This window comes from Thermobia domestica, chromosome 8, assembly GCF_964235325.1.
Source record: "Thermobia domestica chromosome 8, izTheDome1.hap1.1, whole genome shotgun sequence".
Lineage (NCBI taxonomy): Eukaryota > Metazoa > Arthropoda > Insecta > Zygentoma > Lepismatidae > Thermobia > Thermobia domestica.
Window position 1 is genome coordinate 194,552,890 of NC_137461.1, and position 27,802 is coordinate 194,580,691.

Genomic DNA, 27,802 nt, shown 5'->3' on the forward strand with positions numbered 1-27,802 from the left:
CCCTATTAGTTTCCTGTTACCAGCGGAAGTTAGCCAAAAAATGAAAACTAAAAAGACTACCTAAAGGCGAGAGAAATGGTGCTCCCTCAAAACGTTATGTGACAGCAGCAGTAGTAAAATAGAGAGTGGATAATGTTCCATTTCATTTTCATGCTGGGAATAGTCGAAATATTAATTTATCGTCTGATTTCCATGGAGTAACACAGCCAGTCGCTACAAGATCAGTATAACCTTTTGACTTTGTATTTAAATTGATAGACTTGTACATTGGCACACATGTGGTAGCAACTATATTTTCATTGTTTTGGTTAGAATAGTGTTGATCACTGATCAGTAGGTGATGCTTGTTGATGTCTTGAAAATAATGTATAAGACTATTTGCAGATCAAATTCTGGACAATAATTTGTTACATGTTATCAGTTTCCTCCACTCCAAAAGGACCCCGCAAAAGAATTCGGACAAAAATGAAGAGTAAAGTAGTGAAGCGTTATTATGCCCAAATTATAAGGGGTACCTAGCCACATTATACGTTCCTTCGATTTCTGCTGCTTTGCTGTGGTTTGGCTGTGAGAAAAGTTTTTAAGAAAAATAAAATTGGTGTTTAGCTTAAATTTGGAGTAATTGGCATTCGACTTTGCCATTCATTTCCATCAAATTCGAAGTACAAAGTATTAGTGTAAGTCGGGACAGGGCTGAATATTTTACAAACTGCTTATGCGACAGAATGAAATCAAATATTATCAATGATGGGGCAAGGGAGAAACATTATGACGTTATGATCGTCATCTGCCATCTTTGTGGCGAACATATTGGATTCAACGTTATTTCAATTAAGAACATTGCCATGTGATATATCAAATGACATCCTCTTTTAACGAGAAATAGAATGGTGCAGTTCATTTTACAAATTGCTATAATTGTGTTTCAGCTACCTTAACGTACCATAACATGGTTAGTAAGTGAAACACGTTGCAGTTATCATAAAACGAACTGCTCTATTCGATTTTTCATTAAAAGAGAGTGTCATTTGATATATTACATGACAATGTTCTTATTTGAAATAACGTTGAATCCAATATGGTCGCCACCAAGATGGCATACGACGACCGTAACTCGTCATAATGTTTCTCCCTTGTCCCACCATTGATACCATTTGACTTCATTCTGTTGCATAAGCAGTTCGTAAAATATTCAGCTCTGTATGTCGAATTTGATGGAAATGAACGGCAACTTCGAATGCCCATTATTCCAAATTTAAGCTAAACACCAATTTTATTTTTTCTTAAATACATTCCCCACAGCTAAACAGCCAGGGGACAGCCAAACCACTGCAAAGCTGGAGAAATAGAAGGAACTACAATCTGGCCAGAATCCCCCTATAATTTGGGCATAATAACGGTTTCACTATATCAGTTCTCATTTTTAACCGAATTCTCTTGCGGGGTACTTTAATGTAGTGGAATTACAAGTAACATTTCTTAATCCCCTCCTCCTACCCAAATTTCAGCCTAAATATATTGTTTTATGAAAGATATATGCAGATTTAAACATGGATGTCGCAAAATTAATTATTTCCGTGTTTTGCTTGCAGAAAAAGTTCATCGTCTTGTTCTTCTGGTTCTCATCAATCAACTGTCAATCAAATGCATAGGGCAGAGGATAGGAGTTCATTTCCACAGTTAAAACAACGTACACTTCAACATTACCGACCACTGGACTCAAGAACACAGGAGAGGTGTACACGGGGCGTGGCCTATTTCATTGCTACAGAAATGCAACTATATAGTACTGTGGATAATACAGGTTTTCGTTACATGGTAAAACGTCTACAACCTGGTTTTGAATGTCCAGGGCGACGATCTATGACAGATACTTACATTCCAAGACTTTATGAAGAAACAAAAAATCACGTAACAAGGTTAATGAAAGAAGCGAAGTCAGTAGCTTTAACTACTGACACATGGACCTCTGCTGCGAAAAATCCTTTCATCTCATTGACTTCACACTTTGTCAGTGACAACTGGGAAGTACTAAGTGTGTGCCTTAATTGTTCACTCCTTGATATTGATCACACGGCAGTAAACCTAAAGGATGCCCTAGTAAGTGCACTCGATGACTGGGGGATAGCTACAGCATCTGTTGTTGCCTTTACCACAGACAACGCAGCTAATATTCTTTCAGCAATGAAGTTAATGAAATTTAACCACATTAGCTGTTTCGGTCACACACTTCAAATAGGAATTGAAAAGGTCTTGAAAGAGGAACCACTATCTAGTGTGATCATTGAGTGTAAGAAGATACAGACAACACTTTCATTATCTTCCAAACTGAGAAGAGATTTCAAAAATGTCATGGAAAGTTTGAGCAAACAACCAAGACTACTTTCAGCAGCTGTACCTACTCGTTGGTGGTCCACTCTGCACCTTCTGGAAGCTGTAGAATCTCAGTACAGTGGGTTAGTGGAGCTCTTCAGTTCATATTATAAGGGCAAATACAGTGACATGCTGCTTGATCCCTCAGAGTTGAAACTGCTGAAGAAAGTTATAGCACTTCTGAAACCATTCGAGGAAATGTCTCAGCTCATGAGTGGAGATTCATATGTCACAGTAAGTGCAATCCTTCCACTTCTGTCGATAATTGAAGAATCTGACGATGCGGAAGTGTCTGGTGGCTCAGCTGATGAAAATAGAAGTCCACCTGGCATCGAATTGGATGCAAGACCAACAGCTGAGGATCCATTGATACCAGAACTCAAGCAACATGTCCTTTCCGCTCTGAAGAAAAGGTACAGTGATGTAAGTGAAAATGAACCTGAAGATTTGAAACCTCCATGTAAACTGCTGCAAATGAGCACGTTTTTGGACGTCCGTTTCAGAGAAACGTACCTGAATGAAAACGAAATGTCTTCGGTGAGATCAGCAATAATTGACGAGCTTTCTCCAGATTCATCAGCCAATGAATCAAACACCATGGAGGTACTTCCGACATGTGAAAAGCGTTCAGAAAAACAACTGTCTGGATTTGAGGCAGTGTTTGCCAAAAGAAAGAAGTAGGAACACCAGTATCGGATAACTCCTAAAGATGAAATTGCAGAAGAGATTGATCACTATCTAAAAATGCCACAGCCCTGTATGAATGACGATCCTCTTATTTGGTGGCGCAATCACCAGTCAGTTCTGCCACACTTGAGTAAACTCGCTAAAAAATATTTGTGTGTACCAGGTGTGGTCCAAAAATAACATCTTGCCTATGACCGCTATTTTACATTACACGCTCACTATGCTGCTTCCTAAGGTAATTTATTATTCCTTGCAGCATATCTTGGGGAAATTCTTGCAACTTCATTCTGAATGCAACGTTTTAGTTCTGGAATTGTATGTGGTGCAGTAACTTTGAAGACTGAATTTCAGATGCTTCCTAAGCAAAAATCACTTCCCGCAAGATCGGGTGAAGTGGGATGTTCCATAATCTAGCGATAACATGGTTTTCCTGGATACGTTGCAGAGAGTAACGTGTGACCTTAGGAAGAGACTTACTGAGAGTGTCGTGCAAAATGGCGGTCATCGGCAAGATGTTATTTTTGGACAGTAACTTTTTGGTGCAACACTGTTCTTTTTTGTGCAAGATTGTTTTCTGTCTGGTGACTTAAATTCACAAATAAGTAAATGCTTTCATATCTAGTTTATATTCCAGTTTGTTATACCCAAATAACGTTTTTAAAATGGCCCGATTCATTGTCACACCCTATAAGTAAAATTATACACTTTATGGATATACTGACATACAAGTCTATTTGTCTATATTACATCACTAATTTCTTTAAGCAGAACTGATTGAATTATTTGGTATATAGTAAAATGTAGCTATCATTTTTATAAATATTAAAATATTTGTTTTTTGAAGTTGTGAACACGTCATAACATATTTCGAATAGGACAAATATGATAATTGTACGATGCTTTACAAAATAAAAATTGGTAAGGTTTTATTACCTACTCTTAAAAAAGAATTGAAATATTGTCAGGTTTACAAAAACATGTTAGATTTCAGAAGAGTACTGTGTAATTTTTAAAGATAGCACTGTAACATTTAAGTAAGACTTCGCTTATCCAGTCCGGTGGTATAACATTATTGTTTTTTTCTTTTTTAATGAGATTTGTGTAAGGAAGAGAAAGTTAATCTTAATTCCTATTTAGTGCAAGTTTTGAGCATTTACTTAAATTCTTATTACTATCACGATGGTGAGAATTATTTTTACGAAAATCTCATTTTCTCTTGTATATTCACTTCAATAAGTTTCCTGTTCACCAGTTATACTCATTTGTAAGAAACAAAGATTCGTAGTATGTATACTATAAAAGTTTGTGTGCAAGTTTAGTTGTAGTTTACGTAATTTTTGCGTTTCCGACAACATAAGAGGAGTAGTATGTAGAAATTGTATAAATATATCTGGAATATTGTATAAATATATCTATTCTATCCAATTATACCAGAGTTTATAAACACAGCAGGTACTCATTATTCAGCTCTTTTCCTGTTACACAATGTCGTGTTTGAACGGCTCAGCGCCACAGATGACTGACTAACATCAAGGAAGTTTCGAGAAAACTAAGGATAAGGCTTGCAGATTATATGCGCCCTTATGGATCGCCACATTTTCTCGATTCTGGCATCATGTTGACTATATTGTTTGGGCTTTGATCATGTTTGGCACACAGAATATGTTACAGCCACTTCAGTATAAACTCAAAATATGCCTTGATATCAGTTATTGATCTGCGGCGCTCAGCCATCTATTTACGGGCAAACTGCACGCAACATTTTTGTTTATTTTTTGTAATTAAAACATGTTTTCTAGTAATTATGGAGACCATCTCCATTATCAAAATATCGAATGGTATCGAAATATCGAAGTATATCGTAATATAGAAAAATATCGAAATATTTAAGTATCGAAAAATATCGAAGTATCGAAATGTCGAAGAATATCGAAATATCAAAGTATCGAAAAATATCGAAATATCGAAGAATATCGAAATATCGAAAAATATCGAAGTATCGAAATATCGAAAATGTCGAAGTATCGATATATCGATTTTGATATTTACCAAATATCGAAATTTCGATATTCACAAAATATCGATCGATCGATCGATATATCGAAGTATCGCACATCCCTACTGAGAGATCTTAAGTTGACAAAACGAGAGCACCACACAATATGACGTCACGCCTGCCCCATTGTGTGACGGTGAGAATGATGGTATGAAAGTGAGAAGAGTGAAGAGACACATTCAAGCTGCTGTTTGTGCGGGAATGTTAAAATAAAGGTAAACGAGGGGAACAATAATATTTTCGAACTTCAAACAGTTGTAGGATAGGGGCTTAAGGGGTCAGAAATTAGCCCAACGAAGTTCGACTTTTTCAGACACTTATCACTACCAATGATTTATTCCATTCCATACCAATGATTTAAATTCTATTGACATATTAAATGCTTCCAATTTGGAGGAATTTATTTGGGTTATTTTTCATCAACTTTTTGAATCGCCAACATATTATTTTGTGCATACTGCGTGCTAAGCGAAAAAGCCTTAACTCCATTTCACATACTTTCGAGAAAATAAGCAAAACGTGTTTTGGCTTAAGCTGTACGTTTAAATTTGTTGTATTTCAGTAAAACTTTATTAAATATATATTCACGATCTAAAATGTGTGGTAATACAGTTAAATATATTTGCTTATGAATTGCCCCTTAAGGTCTTTTTGCTTACTTTCAGTTACAGTTTTGAACATAAGGTAAACACTCATGACGTCATTACCTCCTACCTATTAGTCAAACCACGTCAATTTCACTTTAGATAGATGCAGAATTGTACTACGAACATTCCCATACCAATATCTCGATTTTCGAAAAATGTAGAGCTAAGGTCTTTTCGCTTAGGACGGTAGCATACGTGTCTAGTTGTGTGATGTTTTTATCTATCTACATAATACAAAACTTTACAATTCTTTACATATACATATTCTTTACATATACATAATTCTTTAAATAGTACAATTCTTTATATATGTACGTGTTAGAGTACTTTAATATGTTAATTAATAATAAGTACCGGTACCTTAAATTCGGAACTTTCATTCATTAAGAAATTAAGTAATTACTATAATTTCAGACATTTAGTAGAAAAAGTATATTTTGGATTTTAAGTACAAACATTGAACATATTCTTCAGCTCCATCGATCAATATTTAAAAATTCATAAAAAAAAAGTTTACAATTACATATTACTGTCACCCATTTCGAACAATTTAAAAGCACATAGTTTTTAATGTATTGAAATTTCATTTCTTATCGATAGTATGAAACGTTGTAAATAGTAGTAACTTTCCATAACTGTTCTCCCAGTGAATTTGTAGACAGCCAAAAGTAATTTTGTCAAGTTTAACAAAAAGCCCAAAATAAGACTCTTGAAAACAGCTCTTATTTGAAAAAGGATACATAATGATCGTTTTTGGTTTTTGCAATGGCAATGCCTTTCCAAGAAGATTAATAACAATTCAGCGTATCATAACAACAAAAACTGCTTTTCTTTATATATATATATATATATATATATATATATATATATATATATATATATATATATATATATATATATATATATATATATATATATATATATATATATATATATATTGGTGAGTTTAGGGGGCGCCGAATTCTACTTCGCCCCGGGCGCCGAAATCTCTAGCTACGGCTCTGATCATGAGATAGTTTAATCAATCACTTATGCTCTACAGGATCATTGAGTCTTCTGCGAGATAAAAAAAGGCAATAATAAGATGAAGAACGACTCACCAGTGTTTTGACTTGCGAACAAGAGAGTCTGGATTGCTGCTACAGTTTTCTGGATTGTTTTCAGAATGTTCATTTTTTTTTTTTTTTTTTGTTTTCAAAGATGAAGTTGGTTTAAAGAAAAATAATTTAAATTTCAAAGTGCCTCTAGTTTTGCATAACGCACCAGATCATCGCTCTAAGCTTGGATAGCGTATCCTAATGTAAAAATGGTATTTGTATCACCAAACACTATGCCCTTAATTCAACCCATGGATCAAGAAATAATTAAGACCTTTAAACTGTACGCCATAAGGAGAATCATTAAAATCATACTTGATGATTTGAAAGGAGATCGGAACACAAGCATTACAAGATGCTAGAAAAAAAATGTAAGTAGCAAAGTGTAATATTTGCATAAAAGAATCATTGCAAGAGTTAAACTAATCCACATAACATGCTGGAAATATGTATGTCCTATGTTTATTATATACGTATAATAATAATGATTCTATATATATTGTACAAATAATGACTGAAAACATTATTCAAATTGGAAATAATATAGTGTGGGATAGTTTCAAAGACTTGGATTGAATGATATTAAAGAGTTGTTTGAATCGCAAGATGAAGATAACTGAAAAACATCGGAAGAAATGTTTAATATCGCTTTTAGTGAAGAAAAGCCTGCAACTATTATGGCCTATATTAACCTTTAAAATTTTCATTGAAAGAGTACGAATGGCTATTAAACGATCTCTGTAAACTTTTAATAAAAATGATTCATCTGTGGACAGAAGTTTTCTTTTCAGAAAGAAAATTAATGAAGCCACTGAACATTACCTGTCTGAATTACAAAATATTTTAAAATCTGAGAAACAAGAAAAAGGTAACTAAATTCCTTAAGCCACTTTATAAGACGGATAATTAACTATGTTAATTTCCTAGGAAATTTTAAATAAAAACATGTTAATCTCTATTGGTTCATAGTTTCGCAAATTTGAAAGGTATCTCTGGTAATCAAATTAATTTTCTATTCCCAATCCATAGTTTCTTATTGCGGTATATTTACTAACACTTAGAAATAATAAACTTTGTATTAAGAGGGGTGACCGAAACGTTTTGAGCTTAACACAGAAAACGAGAATCTAGAATAGAATAATAAATATGTATTAGAGTAGTACTACATTTGATATTAACATGTATCAAGCTCTTGGTTCTAAGTAATTTATTTTCCCTTTTACAGGCTCTTGAAACGAGTGTGATGGCAGAAGTTGGGCAAATGGAAAAATGGAGTACAGTTCAGTCATAAAGTATTTGCAATTAAAAGGAATGTCAACGTCTGAGATCCACCAGGATATTGTCAATACCGTAGGCGAATCTGCCTTTTCATATGCACCATCAAAAGATAGGTTCAGGAATTTAAGCGTCGTAGGTAGTGTTGGAAATGAGCCAAGATCTGGGAGACCATCAAGTGCTACCACCGAAGAAAACATTGGACCGGTACTTGATATGATCATGAAAGAACGGCGATTGTCAACTCGACAGATAGCAGGCAGGCTGGGCACATCACATGAGCGATCAGATCATATTCTGAAGAATGAGCTTGCTTTATCAAAAGTTTCTGCTCGATGGGTCTCACGTCTTCAGACTCCCGAACAAAAAGCACTCGGTATCTCCTATTCGTGGACAATTTGGAACTGCTAGAATGTGATGTGGACGATTTTCTCTGTCGATTCATCATTATGGACGAATGTTGGGTACACCATTACCACCCAGAAATAAAACAACAATCCAAACAATGGAAGCACCTCTCCTCGCCTAACCCAAAAAAGGCAAGGGTGATATAGTCCGTTGGCAAAGTGATGGCCTCTGTTTTTTGGGATTCCCAAGGTGTGGTATTCATTGATTACCTGCAAAGGGGTCATACCGTCACAGGACAATACTATAGTGACTTTTTGAAGAAACTTCGAGTGCAAAATCAAGAAAAAAGCCACAAATTATGCCAGAGGCGTTCTCTACCATCATGACATTGCTCCTGGACACACATCAGCAGTTGCCATGGCTACTATTCACGAATGGGGTTTAAACTCGTTCCTCATCCACCCTATTCTCCAGATCTGCCCCCTTAGACTTCCACTTGTTCCCTAATCTAAAAAAAAGGCTCTAACAGGACGACAAGCGATAATGCCCTCAAGAGAGCTGTGGACGAGTTTCTGTGGTCACAACCTAATTATTTTTTTCTACTGGGATAAGAGCACTGGAGCACCGTTGGAGCAGGTGTGTTGCTGTCCAAGGGGATTATGTTGAAAAATAAAGATATTACCAAATCTGTAGTTTTTGTAGTTTTCTCAAGGCTCAAAACATTCCAGTCACTCTTTGTATATGCTAGCAATGCAGTCAAGCGCAATCATGAGCACATAAATATAAACGACTTTCAGGAAACAGATATAGCGAACATTATGCTGGATGCCACAGATTATAATATGTGTGTGCAGATTATAATGTGCATGTGTTGTTTTATTTTTAATATCTTTATTGTGAGTCATAAATTTATTTATTGTGAGTCATTAATTTATGAGTCTTTATTGTGAGTATTTATGAACTGACATATAGCAATGGGAAAAAGTGAGATAATTATTAGTAATGGAAGTCAGCTTACTTCTCTCCTTACTCTAAAAACATCTCTATGGAAGGCAATATGTTGCAAACAGAAGTTCAAGGTGCCATAATCTGTTAAATTTATACATAGAACATAGCTTTTTAGTTTCACCTATCTCAATCATCAGATTTAATATTTTTGTCTACAAAATTTCAATAATGTACATCTGTAAGCTTTTCACAATTTATACTAAACAATAAATACATTTAAGACGGCACTTGTGACAAATCATAGCATTTTAAAATATTTTCCTCCATCACAATTTCAAATTAAGTTTTCACATATTTAGGTTATGATATAATCATGAATGTAAGTGTTGTATTTGCTTCATAATCATTTTAAACATTAGTATAGTACGAATTGATAACATTTTCTTGATTTACAGGAAACTTCCCTTCTACTTGCAAATGGACTCATAACAGGAATTTCAAAACCCGTAATAGTTTCTGGAATTCGTCAACAAATCAACAATGAAAGCGAAATTAACATGTCAACTGTTATTAAGTTTGGTTTAATGGCGGTAAGATGCATTTTTTAATAATTTACTGTAATTTGATAATTTCCGTAAGATCTGAAGTTATAATTTTCTAATTTGGAAGCTTTCTCATTCTTAAGTGGGCAAAAACATCATTTTAAAAAAAGATTTTGCAGTTAACTTTCACCAGATTGTATAACAATGACAGTAATTGACAAGAAAAGATGTTCATCAATTCTGGTAATATGATCAAATATGTTGCACAAGAACGTTAATAATTTATTTTACCTTATACAACATTGAACTCTAGTTAGCAAGTATATTAGACATGTTATTAGAATCTAATTTTTAACAGATTTTAAAACATTGAAAGAATATTTTTCATATTTTTTAATTTTTTTTTTTGTAGAATTGGTGTTTGGTAAGTTGCCTAACTTACGAATGTATACAATTCTTGGTTCTAACTATTTTGCAGTGAGCGCTCTGAAAATAGACACTAGCTCCATTGGTTGTCAAGAGAAGAATAGACATAATTTTGTACAAGCTATAACTACAGGGTTTTTCTTTTATGTTTAGGTTTCCATATGCGTTACTCTAATGTGGTCAATTAAACATGACGCTATGATAACCTGCTAAGTTCTACATCAACTTTAATACACAGTTTTCCTTATAATCAACTTAGATTTTGACAAACTTTGTTGTGGTATGAATCTCTTATATACGTGGTTCACCTACAATTAAGGACCGTTTTATCAAAACTGAACAAACGCCATTTTTAAAATGTATTTCTTAACGGATTCCTCATGTATTGTTTACTTGAGCATCACACAATGGCTAACAGAAAAGTCGACGAAAGTGAATATTTTCCCTTTAAAAGGTGCTTGAATATAGTAAATTTTCACAAAACTCGACTCCATTTTTCAAGATTCTACAAAGCTCAACTAATCCATCTTTTATACAGCATAGTTGAAACTAAGAACACAATTTTTAAAAGTGGAACTTAATAGTATTGCATTAAGTAAGAAGACCTGAGACCAGGTCATAAGGTATATAAAGTAACAGATAGCCCCAGTTTGTGTTTAGCGTTCTCATTGGCTCCCTGTCCGTGACGTCATATGGAGGTATCAGTGAAGATTTTTTTTCGCTCCTGCACGTTACACTTTCCGCTTCACTCGTAAAACTGGATTCAAAACATGATTATGAACCCCCTTGTTTCCAAATGCAAAGAATCAGTTTTTTCTACTCACAGATGGCAAAATATAATTTAATAAATAAATACCTTCAATAATGATTAATTATCTATACAAATAGAACTTGAATATAATGTTTGGTCGCTAACTTTTCCTAGACCTTTGGGCCGATTTTTATAAGTTTTGGTACATGAGTTGATCTTTCTTAACTAACATTTTTGTCGCATCCCTTTGATTAAAGAGGGAATCCTAAGGGGATAGAAAGGATTCAAAATATATACCAAAAATATAGTATCTGACGAGCCCGTCAAGTTAGAAACATCAAACTCGATATATAAACTCCTCATTAAATTTAAGGAAAAACATGTCCCATTGTTTTTGAAAATTTCCGTTTTAAGGGAAAGAGCGAGCATTTTCTATCCATATAAATGAAAATCATTGTAACAATGTTTGACGGCTAGCTCCTCCTCGACCAATTTTAATGACTTTTGGTACTTTAATGCACTTAGGATCTTATCATATATTTCACCTCGGAGGTGAGAGGAGGTAGGGAGACGACAAATATTCGAAAACAGCCGAAATTGGTGTCCAGTCTACAATTTTCGTGGCCACTGAGAGGAATAGTCACCGTTCCAGATACCGTTTAAATCCAAATTCATTCTCTTTGGGCGCGGGGAAGGGATGACATTACGGATTTTTGTCATTGCGCTTTCATTGAAACATGGATTCTAAGGGAGAATGGAGTTTAAATACTTTCCATAAATCTATCCTCTCCATGAAAACATTTTAGGTACTAAAACACACAAACAAACAGAATTCAAAATATTCAGAGTATATTGAATTGCCTCTACGAAATAATTGCTAGAATCTACCTGGTTACTTAATTAACAAATACACTAAATGAATGAAACGTTCAGTGAACTTCTTAAAATTTTGTCAGTTTTATTTTGCAATTTCAGCCAGGAATGCAGATTGTTTTCTTATAATACACTTTCAGTAGACAAACAAAGGAAATTACCTATTACTACAGCCAATTAAAGGCATCATTGTAGTAAAATATAATTTCAAACATGACTTGTTAGGAAATTTGCAATACTGGTTATAATAAAATTCTAAATTCTTGCAGCAGAGGAAGATAAGAATTGTCTATTCTTTCTTACGGTACTCTTTTCCATGGATAATAGTTTCATTTTTTGCTGATATGTCAAATACGGATAAATGTGCGTGTTCTCACATAGATGGAAATTAATCTACTTCATGTAAATAGGGAAATTTACACTTTATTATTGTAGTTTTCATAACGTCCTTAGATTGTGATATTCGTAAACCATGGAAACTTCCAAATATAATTTCAAACTCTTTCACTTGATTTAACCACTTTTTGGTTCGATATGTCAGGGGTGCCCACAAGGGGGGGCTATGACGCAAACTGCGCCATTGAAATATTTGGGGGGGGTTAAAAATCTATATAAATATGTTTGAGAGGGTGTAAAAATTAATCGAAAAATTTATTTTTTTTTTCATGGAAGAACACCTACTGATAGGCAATTGAGGGGGGGTGCGTCATGGACATGAGGGGGGGGTGGGCACCACTGGATATGTGATCCTTCCCTTAGTAATAACTTGAAGCCAATCATTGCTCTCTGTCGGAGATGTGGTACACTTTTCGTCACGAATATCTAAACTCTTATCAATTGAATTACATTTAAGTACCAGGTAGCCAGCAAGATATATTAGAGCACATGATTAACGTCTTGTGTTTGAATTGAACCCTCTCCAAATTCTACTTTTAGCAATTCTGCTTCTTCTGTAGTTGTTCTTGCTTGATCAGTTACGGTAATGCACAGTTCATTGGTAATGAAGGACATGAAGTTTTCGGAATCGTTCGAACTTGCTGTACTTGTCGGCAGATGGGTGTTCATTTCACACAAAGAGCTATTACTGGAAATGGGAATATCATTAATACTGCCACTAAGTAAAAAGAGCCGAATTTGATTTTTCACTTCATAGAGGATAGGGTTGTTATAAAAACTACCCAAACCTCAAATTATATAGAAAAAGTTTTCAGGCAATGTTGATTTTGTCTGGATGTAAGAATGTACGAGATTCCTTGGGTAGGAATTTTCATATCTTGGAAAAGTCCAATAACAAATTTGATGGATATAACAAATCCCTTCTGAAATGGTATCAAACCAGTTCGTTTTCGTACACGCATTTTAAGGCAAACATCCATAAATCGCTGCAATGTGTTTTCGTAACTTCGGAAATATAGTCCAAATGCACCTCTGAGAGGAGTCCTTTCATCTTTTGGGATTCGCGAATTTAATACGTCGAAAGTGTCATTCACTAGTTCGATAAAACTGCTTTCTTTTTGTTTGTTTAGGATATATTTAATGCCCTGTGCAGTACGTCGCGAAAACAGTTGAGCTGCCATTCGAACAATTTGCCGAGCTCGCCCTGTCACACTAAGGTGGGATTGTGATATAAGATAAATTATACTTAGATCTTCTTGATGTTCCGAAAGTTGCTCTAAAGTATCTCTTTTAAGTTGAGTGCCATCTAGAAGAAATAATCCTTCGTCGAGAAACTGATTTCTCATCAATTTTAATGAAGGAGGAACATTACAAACAACCCACATCGTATTATTGTCAACAGAATTTATAAAATACGTTTTATCCATGCCAATGACCAACTCTCTGAACACTTTTTGATTTTTCCCACCCATGTCGTACGTTACTCCGACAATTTTAATCCCACAAGATTCAATCTTACGAATTATGTCAAATAATAACGCATAATTCACAGGAACTTCAAAATCATAAAACACAGGTTGTTTCCAATTTGAAACCAGGCTTCGCACCACGATCATCTGTACGTTGTTGCAAGGTCCCAGAATAGCATCATTGGTTGAATCATAACAAATATGCTCGTCTATATTCATCTCGTCGAACGTTAAAATGGCGTATCCTTCCACATCTTTAAAATTTACGGCTCTAGCTTTAAACAAATTCAAGACTTCATTTAAGATGCCTGGCTGGAATTTACAACCACCCTTAATCCATCTGTGAAGAGTGGAGGTACTTGGCAATGGAATATTACGCTTTTGCAAATATTCATAAGCTTTCTTTGAAAGAGCTTTTAAAGTGAGGGCATTAGCAATATCTTCTGAAGACCATTTTACTTTCTTATTCGTTAGAAGGGATCTTATCTGTCCATGTATAAAACACTGGGAAAGAACACGCTACATTCTCCTACTAATATTTCTCTCGTGGATATCATGTTCAATTTTTTTGTTAACTGATTTGTTGAGGTTTGATTGTTTAGCCTTTTTCAAACTTTCTTCATACACTTTAATTTGATTCAAATTTGCCATGTCCCTATCTTCCAGTTGCTTAACCTGCTTCTTAAGATATTCAGTTTCCCTGTCTTTATCATCTGGTATACTGGGAAGCTGTTCAGTGTTCGTTCTTTGGTCTATTTTTCGCTTTTTTGGTGATAAGAATTTTAGTCTTACCAAAGCTCTTTTCCGAATTTCCCTCGCTTCATGTAGCGATTGACGATCACTTTTGATCTGTGAAAAGTATAAATCAGGAATTTCCATTTTATAAGTTTGAAAATAAAAATGGGAAGATTTGGAATTTAAGTAATGTCCAACTAACTAATTTGTTTGCATCACAAGATTTTTGAAATTTCATTAGACCATCTTTCAAAAATAAATATCAATTGCCGAAAAAATTGAAATACCGGATAGTCCAAATTTATGGATTATTAGGAATTGAATGTTCATTTCTCTAAAGTTTGCGTTTACAATTATGAAGTCTATGTCTATTCTAAAAAGCATTAACTTTTATCAGCCAATAAATAACTTCCTTGGCATTCTTAGGAATTTTTTCAGCTTTATATATGTATATACACGCACATGGTTATCAACCTAATGGAAACACTCATAGTATGCAACACTTAAGATATGCAAGATAATAACACTGAGGATAGTGTGCAGCGATTTGTCGTGGTTAGCGATATGTTATGTGATTGCCTGTAGTGTTTCAGGCGGGATTGAACGAAGAGGTGTGTTGAAGCGGGCAAAGAGTGAGTATAGATATTAAAACCTGTGACAAACATCTTGGCATTTCAACTAAACGAATAAAACGCAAGCTCTGACGCGACGTTGCCGAGTGAGAAAGGGGTGTGGCTATGGCTTGGCTAAGCAGACCAACTACAGCGCGATCAGGTGGCAGAAAGTGAATGTGTACAAGATAAACGTGGCAATACCGCAGCAATCTTATTTGCTAGCAGCATTTAAAGGGAACTTGGAGCACCGCCTTTAAATACCAAAATGTTTGTCACAACGTTTAGATTTATCTGAGTTTTGAAAAAGGACAAATTGTTGATGTGTAGTTAGTTGTTGAAAATATTCCAAGTTGACTAGTATGTTAGGATGTACCAGCGTTGGAGCTGCTGCAGAACGTCCTTGGAATTATGCAGTCATGTGCCAAAGGAGGGAAGAATATGAAAAGATTAAAAATAAAATTAAAGAATGTTTATGTAACAAAGAGGAAAAATATAAAAAATATGTATTATTATGTATTAAAATTGATGAATTGCCGTTTGGAATGAGTAAATTAGATTGAGTAACCGATTGTGACATATATTGATGCGGAAAAAATTGGATAAAAAAAGTTTTAAAATTATCTGGTTTGGTAACCTGTAAAAATGAGCCCGATGTTAGTTAGCAACACTGCATTATCCTTGTGCCATGTGGCTTTTTGGTTGAACGGTTAGTTTGACTGAGGAAGCCATTGGAATCGGAGAATGGCAAGCAGGAACGAGAAGTGAGTGCTTAGCCTGCTACGGGGCTCTGTAGAAATCCTGTCCGCGACCTTACGGTCAAAGACTACCTGTTTCTAACCTTTCATATTAGAGAGGGATTATTTTGTGAAAATACTTTTATAATGGAAGGTTTTATAATAATAAAATTGGTAGTGGGAATCGATTGCGGACACTCTTTTTTATTAACGCTCTACCTATACCTATATGGGACAAAATTTAGAATATTTAGATCACTTTGTACTTAATAACGATACCACTTGCGAAAACAAATAAGAAATTTTGTATATTTGCTTCTAATTTCTTTGCTTTTATCAGGTAGACCAATATTAAAATCCAGAATTGGGTTGATCACTTACAGCTACATTTACTTGTTTCATTGTATCAGACTGATGTATCTTCTTAATATTTTCTTTATATTCCCCAACTTAATCCAATGTATAACCCTGTATGAATCCAAAATATAATTTCTATCCGATTGGGTATATGAGTGGCACCAAAGGCGCACATATCGATATCTACTACACACCCAGAACAATTTACAGATACATTTCATCGCATTAGTAACATAATAGGGTGGGTCGTTTTACCACTTTTTCTTCGGAACGAAATGTAATACCTGGCAAAAGTGGCCAATCTACATGAACATTTCAGATATAGATTTTTTTCAAATCAGTTAATATCTTCTGTGAGAACTATTGCATCAAAGTTTCAAACTTTCACTGAAAATTGCAAAAAATACCAAAATTGTTCATTTTTGTACAGTTATGTTCAAGTAAACATATTTTTGGGTTTATACATGCCAGACTCTATGAAAACTGACATTCCTGTCTCAAAATGCCAGTTATGTGCGCTTGGGAGGGATAGGGGTGCCTTCTCTGGGGCCGGAAAAGAGGGTAAATTCAGTACAATTAAGCGTTTCTACAGCTTTTTTGCTTTTTCCTTCGGGACCTGCTGGACCAATATGAAGATGAACGTGACAATTTTTTGGATAGCATCGTCACTGGAGATGATACGTGGTGTTATCACTACGAGACGGAATCCAGAGGACAGTCCATGGAATTCCGATTTTTACAAGCGCGACATGCAGTCTCTGGTTCATCGTTGGCAAAAGTGCATAACAAATGGTGGGAACTATATGGAAAAACGAGTCTGTAGCTGAAATATTGTTCTGTTTAGTTGTGCTGTTGTTAGTTATGTATCTCCATTAGGTTCCATAAAAGAAGAGGCATTAATTTCGGAACGATTTTCGTAGTTTTGACTGAAACTGTTATGAGTGTTCAGAGATACAATGTAAGCGAGAGAGCTGCGGCACATATAACAACTGTGCTTCAGGCAGCTTCAAAGGCTGGAATCATAAATTCTCAAAAATCTAGCGACATAACATCTGCTTTAACTGTAGACAGGAACAAAATAAGGCTTGCGAAACTTAAACTTCCTCGGAATTTAAAAGAAAGTTCTAGAAATGAGGATCCCATTAAAAGCCTATACTTTGATGATCGAAGGGATGACACTAAAATACACACAGGCATCGTTAGAGAAGAGCACTTATCACTTGCGGCTGAACCTAACTCTCAATACGTTGGCCACGTGACGCCATCCTCTGGCTCTGCACATGACGAGACCACAGCTATTTTCGAATACATCATGAACCAACTCAGAGTTGGCTTTGATAAAGTTGAGTTTCTTGGGTGTGATGGAACATACACTAACACTGGTTGGAATGGAGTTGTTCTTCGAAAATTAGAGGAACTAACAGGAAAACCTATGCAATGGGCTATCTGTCTCTTGCATTTTAATAAACGGCTGTTCCGAGCTCTCTTCACTCATATTCACGGCGCTTATTCAAGCCCCTATTCTTACACAGGTCCCATAGTTTCAAAACTATCTAACTGTGAAAAGCTTTCAGTGTGGCTATTCAAACCAATAAAATGTAATTTATCTCATCATATTCCAGAAGAGCACAGAAAACTCAGTAAAGACCTGAGAGGCTTGTTCCAGATATCTCAAGCCATTGACTCCGGAGCATGCTCGGAAGAGGTTGTTTCTATGTTCCCTGGCAAACAAAGCTAGCTGGTTGACTAGTGCAAACAGAATTTTAACGGTGTATATTGCAACAGAAAACCTACCAAGAAATTAATAGAAATTGCGACATTCATACTTAAGAGTCTGTGTGGTTATGCAATACAGTATCAGAACATAGTCTTCCATTACTGATGGTCCTTTCACGTCTTTGAGACCATTCATAGGTCTAGATACTTACCAAGGAAATGCCAGGCTGTAATCCGTTCATCCATTCAGACGAGTGCATTCTTTGCACTCCCAGAAAATTTCTTCTCGCCATGATAACTGATGGTCGACTTGCAGTCCGACAAGATGCATTACATAAGATTCTTAGTGCTCGAGAACACGAAGCAGAGAATCTCCATAACTTCATTAGATATAACATCATTCCCAGACTGAATTTTGAGGCAAACGATTACACTGCAATGACCGTTTGGGAAAGCAGTGATGTTTCAATAACTGTACTACCAGTAAGTTCTATGGACGATACCAAACAAACAGCTCATGGTCAAACTTTCACTTCCTGACAACACTGTGCCAGAATGGTCTTTCACCGTCCATCCGTGCCACACGGTGGCAGTAGAACGGATAGTGAAATTGCTCACTGAAGAAACCTCCCGAGTATGTGGCAGTGATGTTAGAGGCGGAATAATCAGGTCAACCTTACTTTCTAGGGAAGCTGCGTCTAAATTTCAATCAAAGTCCCAATTTGTGACAATGTTTCCTGACTGTGACTAATGGAATCAGTTCATCCGGCCCAATATATGGTTGTTTGATTGGATAGGCTGAGCGGAGAAGCCCTAGGTGCAGCCACCTCTACATGGTGGGCTCTAGGTCACTTGGCCAGGCTATATTGCCAGGTGAGCGAGGAACTGCACAACCGCTTAACTGTACTGAATTTGCCCCCCTTTCTGGCCCCAGAGGAGGCACCCCTATTCCCCCAAAGTGCATATAACTGGCATTTTTATACTTGAATGTCAGTTTTCATAGCAACTGACATGCATTTAACCAAAAATATGTTTACTTTAACATAACTAAAATTAATGAACAACTTTTGTATTTTTTGCAATTTTCAGGTAAATTTGGAAACTGTGAGGCAATAGTTCTCACAGAAGATATTATCTGATTTGAAAAAAAATCTATACCTGAAATATCCATGTGGATTGGCCACTTTTGCCAGGTATTACATTTCGTTCTGAGAAAAAAGTGGTAAAACGCTGCACCCTAGTAACATAATCTATTCTAACGGGGGCTATGTGATGAGCGCATGAAACTCCGGATATATTTTATGTAGACCCTATAGTTTCAGAAAAATATTTTCGACAACTCTCAAATATTGTTTTAGATCTGAAATGTCACATTCCAGTTTCAGATTTGACCAAATCGAACTTCCACAACTCAGCAGTGACAACGTTGCTGCAATTGGATTAGTCGACGTATAATTCCTTTTTTTAAAACATATACCTATGTACAGTTGGCCACATAAATTCTTGAGGTATACAATCCATGAGATAGGCAACCCAACTAATGCCTGCTCCATCATTATTTACGCCTGGTAGTAGCTAGAACAGCAACTTGAACTTGCCTCCACCTGTTAAAAGCACAAATCGTAAAGCAGGTTATGTGTAGGAGTGGGGCGAAATGTTAGCTGACGAAATGGCAAAAGGGAGTCTTTGGATACTTGTGCTCACAATGCTTCTTGCTTGTGTGATACATACATGCAATTATACATGCATGATATACACATGAACACACTTACATGCATTTGGCTGCAAAAAATAATTACAAAAATAATTATCTCTTTTCGTGACAAAGAAAGATTCAAAAGAATAAAAAAAGAATAATAAATTACCTTATGCTCAGTAAAATTTATAAGGTTTCGTTTCCTTTTGTGTTTGGTTGTAGTACTGACATCACAAATAAATGTGATTTTACTTTGTTTCCTGAAATATATATCCCTCTCAATCTTCTACGCAAAAACGGATCGAATCTATCAGAAAACAACATAATGTTTCCAAATATTCTTACCTTTCCCCTGATGACTTTAGTGGGTTGTTCGTAATTTAATACTTAGTTTCAGTTGGCAGGAAAGTAACTTTGAAAAGATGTGCTTTTGGGACATTCGAATTAGTAGTGAAATAATTAGCAAATCGCGTGCAGCGGATTGTTAATCATTGCAATCTCTTTACAGTTATGATATTTCCTACTGCCAGTATTTTAAAAATTGTTTTATATTAACAAATATTTTTAAAGAAATCTAATACTATATATATATATATATATATATATATATATATATATATATATATATATATATATATATATATATATATATATATTGGTCTAGGAATTAATTCGTGCGGTTTTTAATAAAAATTGAAGCTTTATTTCAAAAACAAAGTAAATGAATACGTTAACAAAAATATTGTCCATCGCTAGCCACTACTTTCTCCCATCTTTCAGGCAATCTACGGATTCCGTGTCAAAAGAATTCCTCATCTTTTGACGCAATCTAATCAAAGACCCATTTTTCGATATTTTCTGAAGAAGTGAACCGCTGTCCAATCAAATCGTTATTCATGCAATCGATCAAGTAGTAGTCAGACGGAGCAGTGTCTGGTGAATATCGCGGGTGGAGTAACACTTTCCATCCGACATTTTCCAAATAGGTTTTGACCGGTTTTGCGACATGTGGTCGAGCGTTATCATCTTGATACATAAGTTTATTATGCCTGTTATTCCATTCTGGTCGTTTTCAGGCCAGAGCTTGCTTCAAACGCATTAATTGTTGTCGATAGCGGTGTCCATTAATAGTTTCACCAAGTTTCAGAAGTTCATAGTACACCACACGTTTCAAATCCCACCATATATACAGCATAACCTTTGCACAATGAATATCTCGTTTCGGTTGTGAAGGCCCTGGTTCACCTTGCTTCACCCAGGCCTTTTTTCGTTTAGGATTCTCGTAATGAATCCACTTCTCATCACCAGTTACAATTCGATGCAAAAATCCCTTCCTTTTCTGTCTTTGAAGCAGCAATTCGCAAACGGTTTTTCTTCTTTCAACGCCTTTCTTTTCAATTCATGTGAAACCCAATAAGACATCTTTTGAATCATTCCTATGGCTTTGAGACGTTTGGAAACTGTTATTTGCTCAACTCCAAATGCTCAACTCAAGTTCGTCCTGCGTTTGACACGAATCCTGATCAAGCAATGCTCTCAATTCTTCATCTTCAAATTCTTTTGGCTGTCCAAATTGCTTTTGGTCTTCCAAGCTGAAATCACCACCTTTAAACCGTGCAAACCACTTCTGACACGTTCGCTCAGCTAGAGCATGGTCACCAAACACTTCCACTAAAATATGATGACTTGCGGTAGCACTTTTCTTCATGTTAAAGCAATGAAGAATAACTCCCCGCAGAAACACTTTATCAGGCACAAAATGCGCCATTTTCAGTTGAAGAAAAAATGTTGTTGTTTCCGCTTCAAGCAACTGACATATACTAAACAAGATGCTCAATGACAGTAGTTTTCAACGCATGTTCGGATCAACGAAACTATGGGACAATAAGCTAGTTACGCCATCTTTTGTAAAACCGCACGAATTAATTCCTAGACCAAATATATATATATATATATATATAGATAGATAGATAGATATACAGGGTGTTAATGAACTATAGCGACAAACTGTAACAACTGATTCGTTACATCAAATAAGAGAAAAAATTCATATGACCTGGGGGAAAAAGTTCATAGGTTCAGAACTAGGGCTGTCCAAAATCGCGAAAAAGCCAAATTTCAAAACGCCCTGTTTCGAATTCGAGAAACTGTGGATGGTGGTCCTTATCAGTGTAAAGTTGCGCTTACTCAATCACAAAATGCATATTTCATTAATGTTCAGTTGGTGTACAGAGTATTCTCTGCAGGGTGAAATTCCCAGACATGCCATCAACCGAATTTTGAGATATGCTCTTACTTTATGATTGGCCCGAAGTAGGCAAATGATATGTCTTAATAGCAGTGAACACGGAATCATTTGGCGCAATGTCGGAAGAGTAAGGATCGTCAGCAGCACGGTCTCTCGTACTCGGGAAAATCCATGCTGCGATGTTTTCTTTCACGCTTATCAGTGAAGAAACCGTGAAATATGCCATGACGAAATACATCGCATCAAACATTATTCCGAACACACACACACAGAAACATGCAGAGGCCGGTTCCTAACACTTCCGACTTCCCTCCAAAGCATTGGATTTCCATTGATGTCAAGGCTTACCTCCTGTCCACTTTGGACCCTCCTTGAAATCAGGGTATATCTGAAAATTCTATTGGGATCATATCTGAGAATTATACCCCATAGGAAATAACCTGTACACTTATTGAAAATTGATGAAATGCACTTTTGGATTGCGTATGCGTGGCTTCCTTTACACTGATAAGGACCAACATCCACAGTTTCTGGAATTCGATATAGGTTCTGTTGAAATTTTGCTTTTCCCCGATTTTGGACCGCACTAAGTCTGAAACTATACGCTTTTCGCCATAGGTCAATATGAACTTTTTCTCTTATTTTGATGTGAGGAATCACCTCTTACAGTTTGTCGGTATAGTTCATTAACACCCTATATATATTTGAACCTTAGTAGCTCGTAGTAAGTATTGGGATAATGATCTCTGAGGTGAGAAGCCAAATTTGAAACTTTATTTTAATTTTTCGAGAGATATTGCTTGCAATTTAAAGGTTGTTCTTTTTACTTTACACTGCAGGCACGTAGCCAGGATTTCGTGAATGGGGGGTCCTTGACATGAAATACTGCAGTCATCACATCAGGGACTCGATCATTCCAGACTATTTTACTGGAACACATATTGGGTCATTTAGCCAGGATTTCTTAACGGGGGAGGGGAGGGGGAGGGGGCGTGACATGAAATTCTGAAGGCCCAGGGGCTTGATCAATCCTACTTTACTATCAACATATATTTTTTTTTGTTAGGACAATAAAATGAGGATATGTTGGTAAGTATTTTAATAACAAACTATGAAGAAATCTCGAGTAAAAGAATAAAAAAAGTATTGAAAAATATTTTATAATATTTACGTCCTTCCTCTGTTTATTCAAATATAACAATTTTCCTTTCATTATAACCTCAACTATTATAAAAAGTACATATTCACTATTATAAAAGGTGCATACTCAATAATGTCTTGCAAAATATTTTACAATATCTGCGTTCCTTTCTCTGTTGAATCATATACTAACAGAAGTTTCGTAACACACAAATTTTTGTTTTTATTATTCCGTCAACTACTGTCGGTTCCAAATGACAGGTTAAAGGATGAGTAGAAAATTGTTTTTTAAATAACATGTTTGGTATTGCAAGGATGCGATGAAGAAAAATTACGTTAAAAAATGTCCACGCTTTTACACAACGGCACTATCTTTCGGAAGCTTGAAATCTTCCTGACTAGCAGCAGACATTATGAGAATTCCGTAACTTTTCTAGAAATTTCAATTTCCCTGACTCTTTCACGATATCTCGCTCACCTCGCCACCATGTATTGCAAGTACAGTAAGAAGTCGAAAATCCGAGCTAATTGGAAGCACAAGTAGTTTGGATTTTCTAAAATAACCAAGAAAATGACATTTAGGCTTAAATATACTATACGTAGTGATGTGCGGTGGAAAATTTTCCGCTATATTTTTCCGTAAAATTTTTCGTTCTAAAAAATATCAGTAATCAAGTAACAATTCCTCAGCAATCATAAACTTGGTTGAATTCGTGTACAGTAATGTTAAAAAGTGAAAGATTGTCTAAAGAATCTGAAAATTTTCATGGCTCAGACAATATTCAGTACTATGTAGGAACAAGTTAAATAATTTTTCATGAATCGAAATATTTTCTGTCTTATATGGAAAGATTGAAGAACTTTTTATGAGTTGGAAAATTTTCATCATTTTGAAGCAAAGATTAAAACAACTTTTTGTGAATCGAAACGTTTTATTGCTCTGTAGAAACAACTGAAAGGAGTTTTCATAAATCGCAAAATTTTCATCAAGATGTAGAAACAAGTGGAAAAAACTTTTCATAAGCCGGACAATTTTGGATATTATGTATAGTGATGTTAGGTGGAAAATTTTTTACTGTATTTAAGTGCACATAGAGCTACAAAATTGAATTTCTGTAGAGGAAAGTTAGTCAGCAACAAATTATAATTTTCCAATTAGCTTTCGGGAACAGGAAAATTTTCTAATATTTCCAGTTGGGAAGCAAAATTTTACACAGTGTTTCTCTCTCTCTCTCTTCATCTGCGAGCTCCTCGTTGCTAAGCGGTTAGCATACGCGCCTTTGGCATGGAAGGCTTGACTTCGATTCCCAGCGGGAGCTCATGTAGTTCGGATTCCACGTTAATCAGTTGGTCCCGTCTTAAATAGTCTCGCTGCTGAAAGGGACGTTAAACTCAAAATCAACTCAATTCAATTCCTTTCTCTCTCTCTCTCTCTCTGTTTGTGTGTGTGTGTGTATGCAAAGTCCAGAGGACATACATTGAGTTCGTAGAGTACAAATATCCCTCTATTATTTAAAATTTCAATCTATTAAAAGTCATTAATATTTTCCGGTTCATAAAAACACTCCACTTATTCCTACATCGTTGTTTAGCCGTAAAATTTATTGGTAATAAATATTGTCTTAAATAGTTTCATGAAGTGAAAATCTAACGATTCTTCATTTCAAGAATGTTTCAAAAACTTCAATGCGTTCTTCCCTCAGAATCCACCTTTGATCTTACAATTTTAGATTTAATCAGTTTAATACGCATAAGACGGTTTTCTCATAGTTTTACTACTTTTATAGATTTACATACTGCAACATTTATAAATAAGTAGATATAATATAAAGTGCGTACTGTAAATTTTTGACTACCCAAAATTCAAGTTTAAGTAACTCATGAAAGCAAATACTGACCATTTTCTGGAAATAAACATTTATTTATTTAATTATTCATATATTCATTCAAAAGAGAAAGTGAAATATAACTAATAAGGAAGCTGATTTGTGTAGTTGTTCTTCCAATAAAATAATAAAAGAAACATAAAAACAGCACTATTAGCGCTGCGTTCTAAAGGCAAGTAATTTCATTTTAATTTACAAATTAAAAAACATATTTCTTTTATATATGTACTTGTTCTATCGAATCGTCACTATTTCTAATACATTTTTACACATAATAATGGTAGTTTTACAATACAAATATCTGCTCTAAGATGTTGATTATACAAAATTCCAATATTGAAATTATGACTTACAAGGGTTAAATACAATAAAATCATTTTCTGAAGATTATGAAGAATATTTTCTGTTAAAAAAGTAATCTTCATAAGGAACTTTTATGTAGTTATCTCATTACATAGGCAGGCCTACATGTGAAAAAGTAGTGAAATTTTCTGTTTCTGAAATTGATAAATTCAGAAAGTTTTTTTTTTCCCTATTTCTTGTTACATTTTAAGTATTGGAATGGGATATTTTTTTCTCTGCGAACTCGATGTATGTTCCCTGCACTTTACACACACACACAGAGAGAGAGAGAGAGAGAGAGAAGGAGAGAGAGAGAAAACTATATATTTTTACTTTCCAACTTGAAATATTACAAAATTTTCTAGTTTTCGAAAGCTAATTCGAAAATGACAATTTGTTGCTGTCTAACTTTCCTCTACAGGAATTCAATTTTATAGATGAATGTGCTGTTAAATATAGTGGAATATTTTCCACCAGACAGCACTATACACAATATCCAAAATTGGCCGGATTATGAAAAGTTTTTTCACTTGTTTCTACAACGATTAAATCACTGGTTCCTTTTGTAATAACTTTGAGCCATTAAATAATACACACTCCGTCCTTTTTTGATTCCATTTATTTTATACCTGGTCGTCCTGACAACGACGTTCCAAAGTCTTATTATTTTTAAACATTTGAATACCTTTATATATTATAATTATAATTATACACTATTTCTTTCTCTTCTTCTGATAGTAAAATCAGCCAGCCTAGTACATATTTAGAATATTTTATGGCCCAAAATTACAAATATACAATGTACTGTTGTATTTCAACATCGTGATGAAAATTTTCAGATTCTTGAAAATTCCTTTCATATGTTTCTAGAGAGCAATAAAACTTTCCGATTCGCAAAAAGTTGTTTTACTTTTTGCTTCAAAATGATGAAAATTTTCCGACTCATAAAAAGTTCAATTTTTCCGTACAAGAAAGAAAATATTTCGAGTCATGAAAAATTATTTCACTTGTTCCTACATGGTACGGAAAATTTTCTGACCCATGAAAATTTTCAGATTCTTTAAACGATCTTTCACTTTTTAACATTTCTATACATGATTTCAATCAATTTTATGAATACTGAGGAACTGTTACTTGATCACTGATATTTGTTAAGAACAGAAAATTTTCCGGAAAAATATAGAAGAAAATTTTCCACCTCACATTACGGATATGAATCGGAAAATTTTCCGTTTCAAAATTTTCCGGAAAATTTTCATCGCTGATTCATTTCGATTCATGAAAAATTGTTTCACTTGTTCCTACATAGTACTGAAAATTGTCTGAGCCATGAAAATTTTCAGATTCTTTAAACGATCTTTCAATTTTTAACATTTCTATATATAAATTCAATCAATTTTGTAACTACTGAGGAATTGTTACTTGATCGCTGATATTTCTTAAGAATGGAAAATTTTCCGGATAAATATAGAAGAAAATTTTCCACCTCACATCACGGCTAAACAACGATGTAGGAATAAGTGGAGTGTGTTTTTATGAATCGGAAAATTTTCCGGAAAATTTTCATCACTGACTGTACGGTATGCTCTTTTATCGATACAGTGGTTATACAGTACATACAGTAATTACAATACCGTATGTAAGGCAACTTACTTTTAATGTTTCTGAAGAACCTGCTGGTACACTAAATTACACAGTTCTTGTAACTCACACTTAAAACATAACCTGTTTATGCCTAAGGGAAAATAAAACTAAAGATAAGCGTGACAAACAATTACATATTAATGAGCTTTTGGAAAACACTGATTTTACGCAAGGCCGACAGACAACCCTATTGTTTGTTTATCGCTAGCACTAAGACAAGATGTCAAAAGCTTCTAGGGACCACGTTCGGATTTTTGACGTTAGGATTATCGACGTCCTACTGTAATACAAATCTCCTCGTAAGAAAGAGTAACCAAAAGCTTCCTGTAGTTTTTTTTAAACACTGATCCTTCTTTTTCTCTTTTCATTTTGTTTCACCCTTCCTTAATTTATTTCATTTCTGGTCTGGAAGCAGAGGTCCGGAACCCCCGGACCCCCTTTTTGGCTACGTGCCTGTACACTGTATATCGGATAAAATATTCGGACTATACTTGACTCCATCATTGTTTTCATGTCCTCCATTCTTTCTTTAGTTCGTATTTCTCCAAACTAAGTGAAAAATTGTAACTGATATCTTCTCTCGGAGTCCAGGAATATGTGTATTCATGTATGGAAGGAAGATAACATAATTTGATTTGTTTGTAAATGATTGAAAAAATAAGACAATGGCTACTATGCATTTACAAGATATGGAATGAAGAAAACTGGGAAAAATCATTCGGATATTCAAGGTATTTGGGTATCTCGGTATAATTAGTAGTTTGATATATGTAGTCTGTGCCGGTATTTCTGTATGATCGGT

General features: G+C 34.9%; 1 protein-coding gene across 1 annotated transcript in view; it reads left to right on the top strand.

The window, feature by feature from the left end:
* The window catches only part of LOC145692407 (uncharacterized), a 93,523-nt gene that overhangs the window by 18,991 nt on the left and 46,730 nt on the right, over positions 1-27,802 (top strand). The window contains exon 3 of the mRNA XM_081767713.1: positions 9,887-10,021. Coding sequence (XP_081623839.1) covers positions 9,887-10,021 — 135 coding nt within the window. The remainder of the gene's footprint in view (positions 1-9,886; positions 10,022-27,802) is intronic.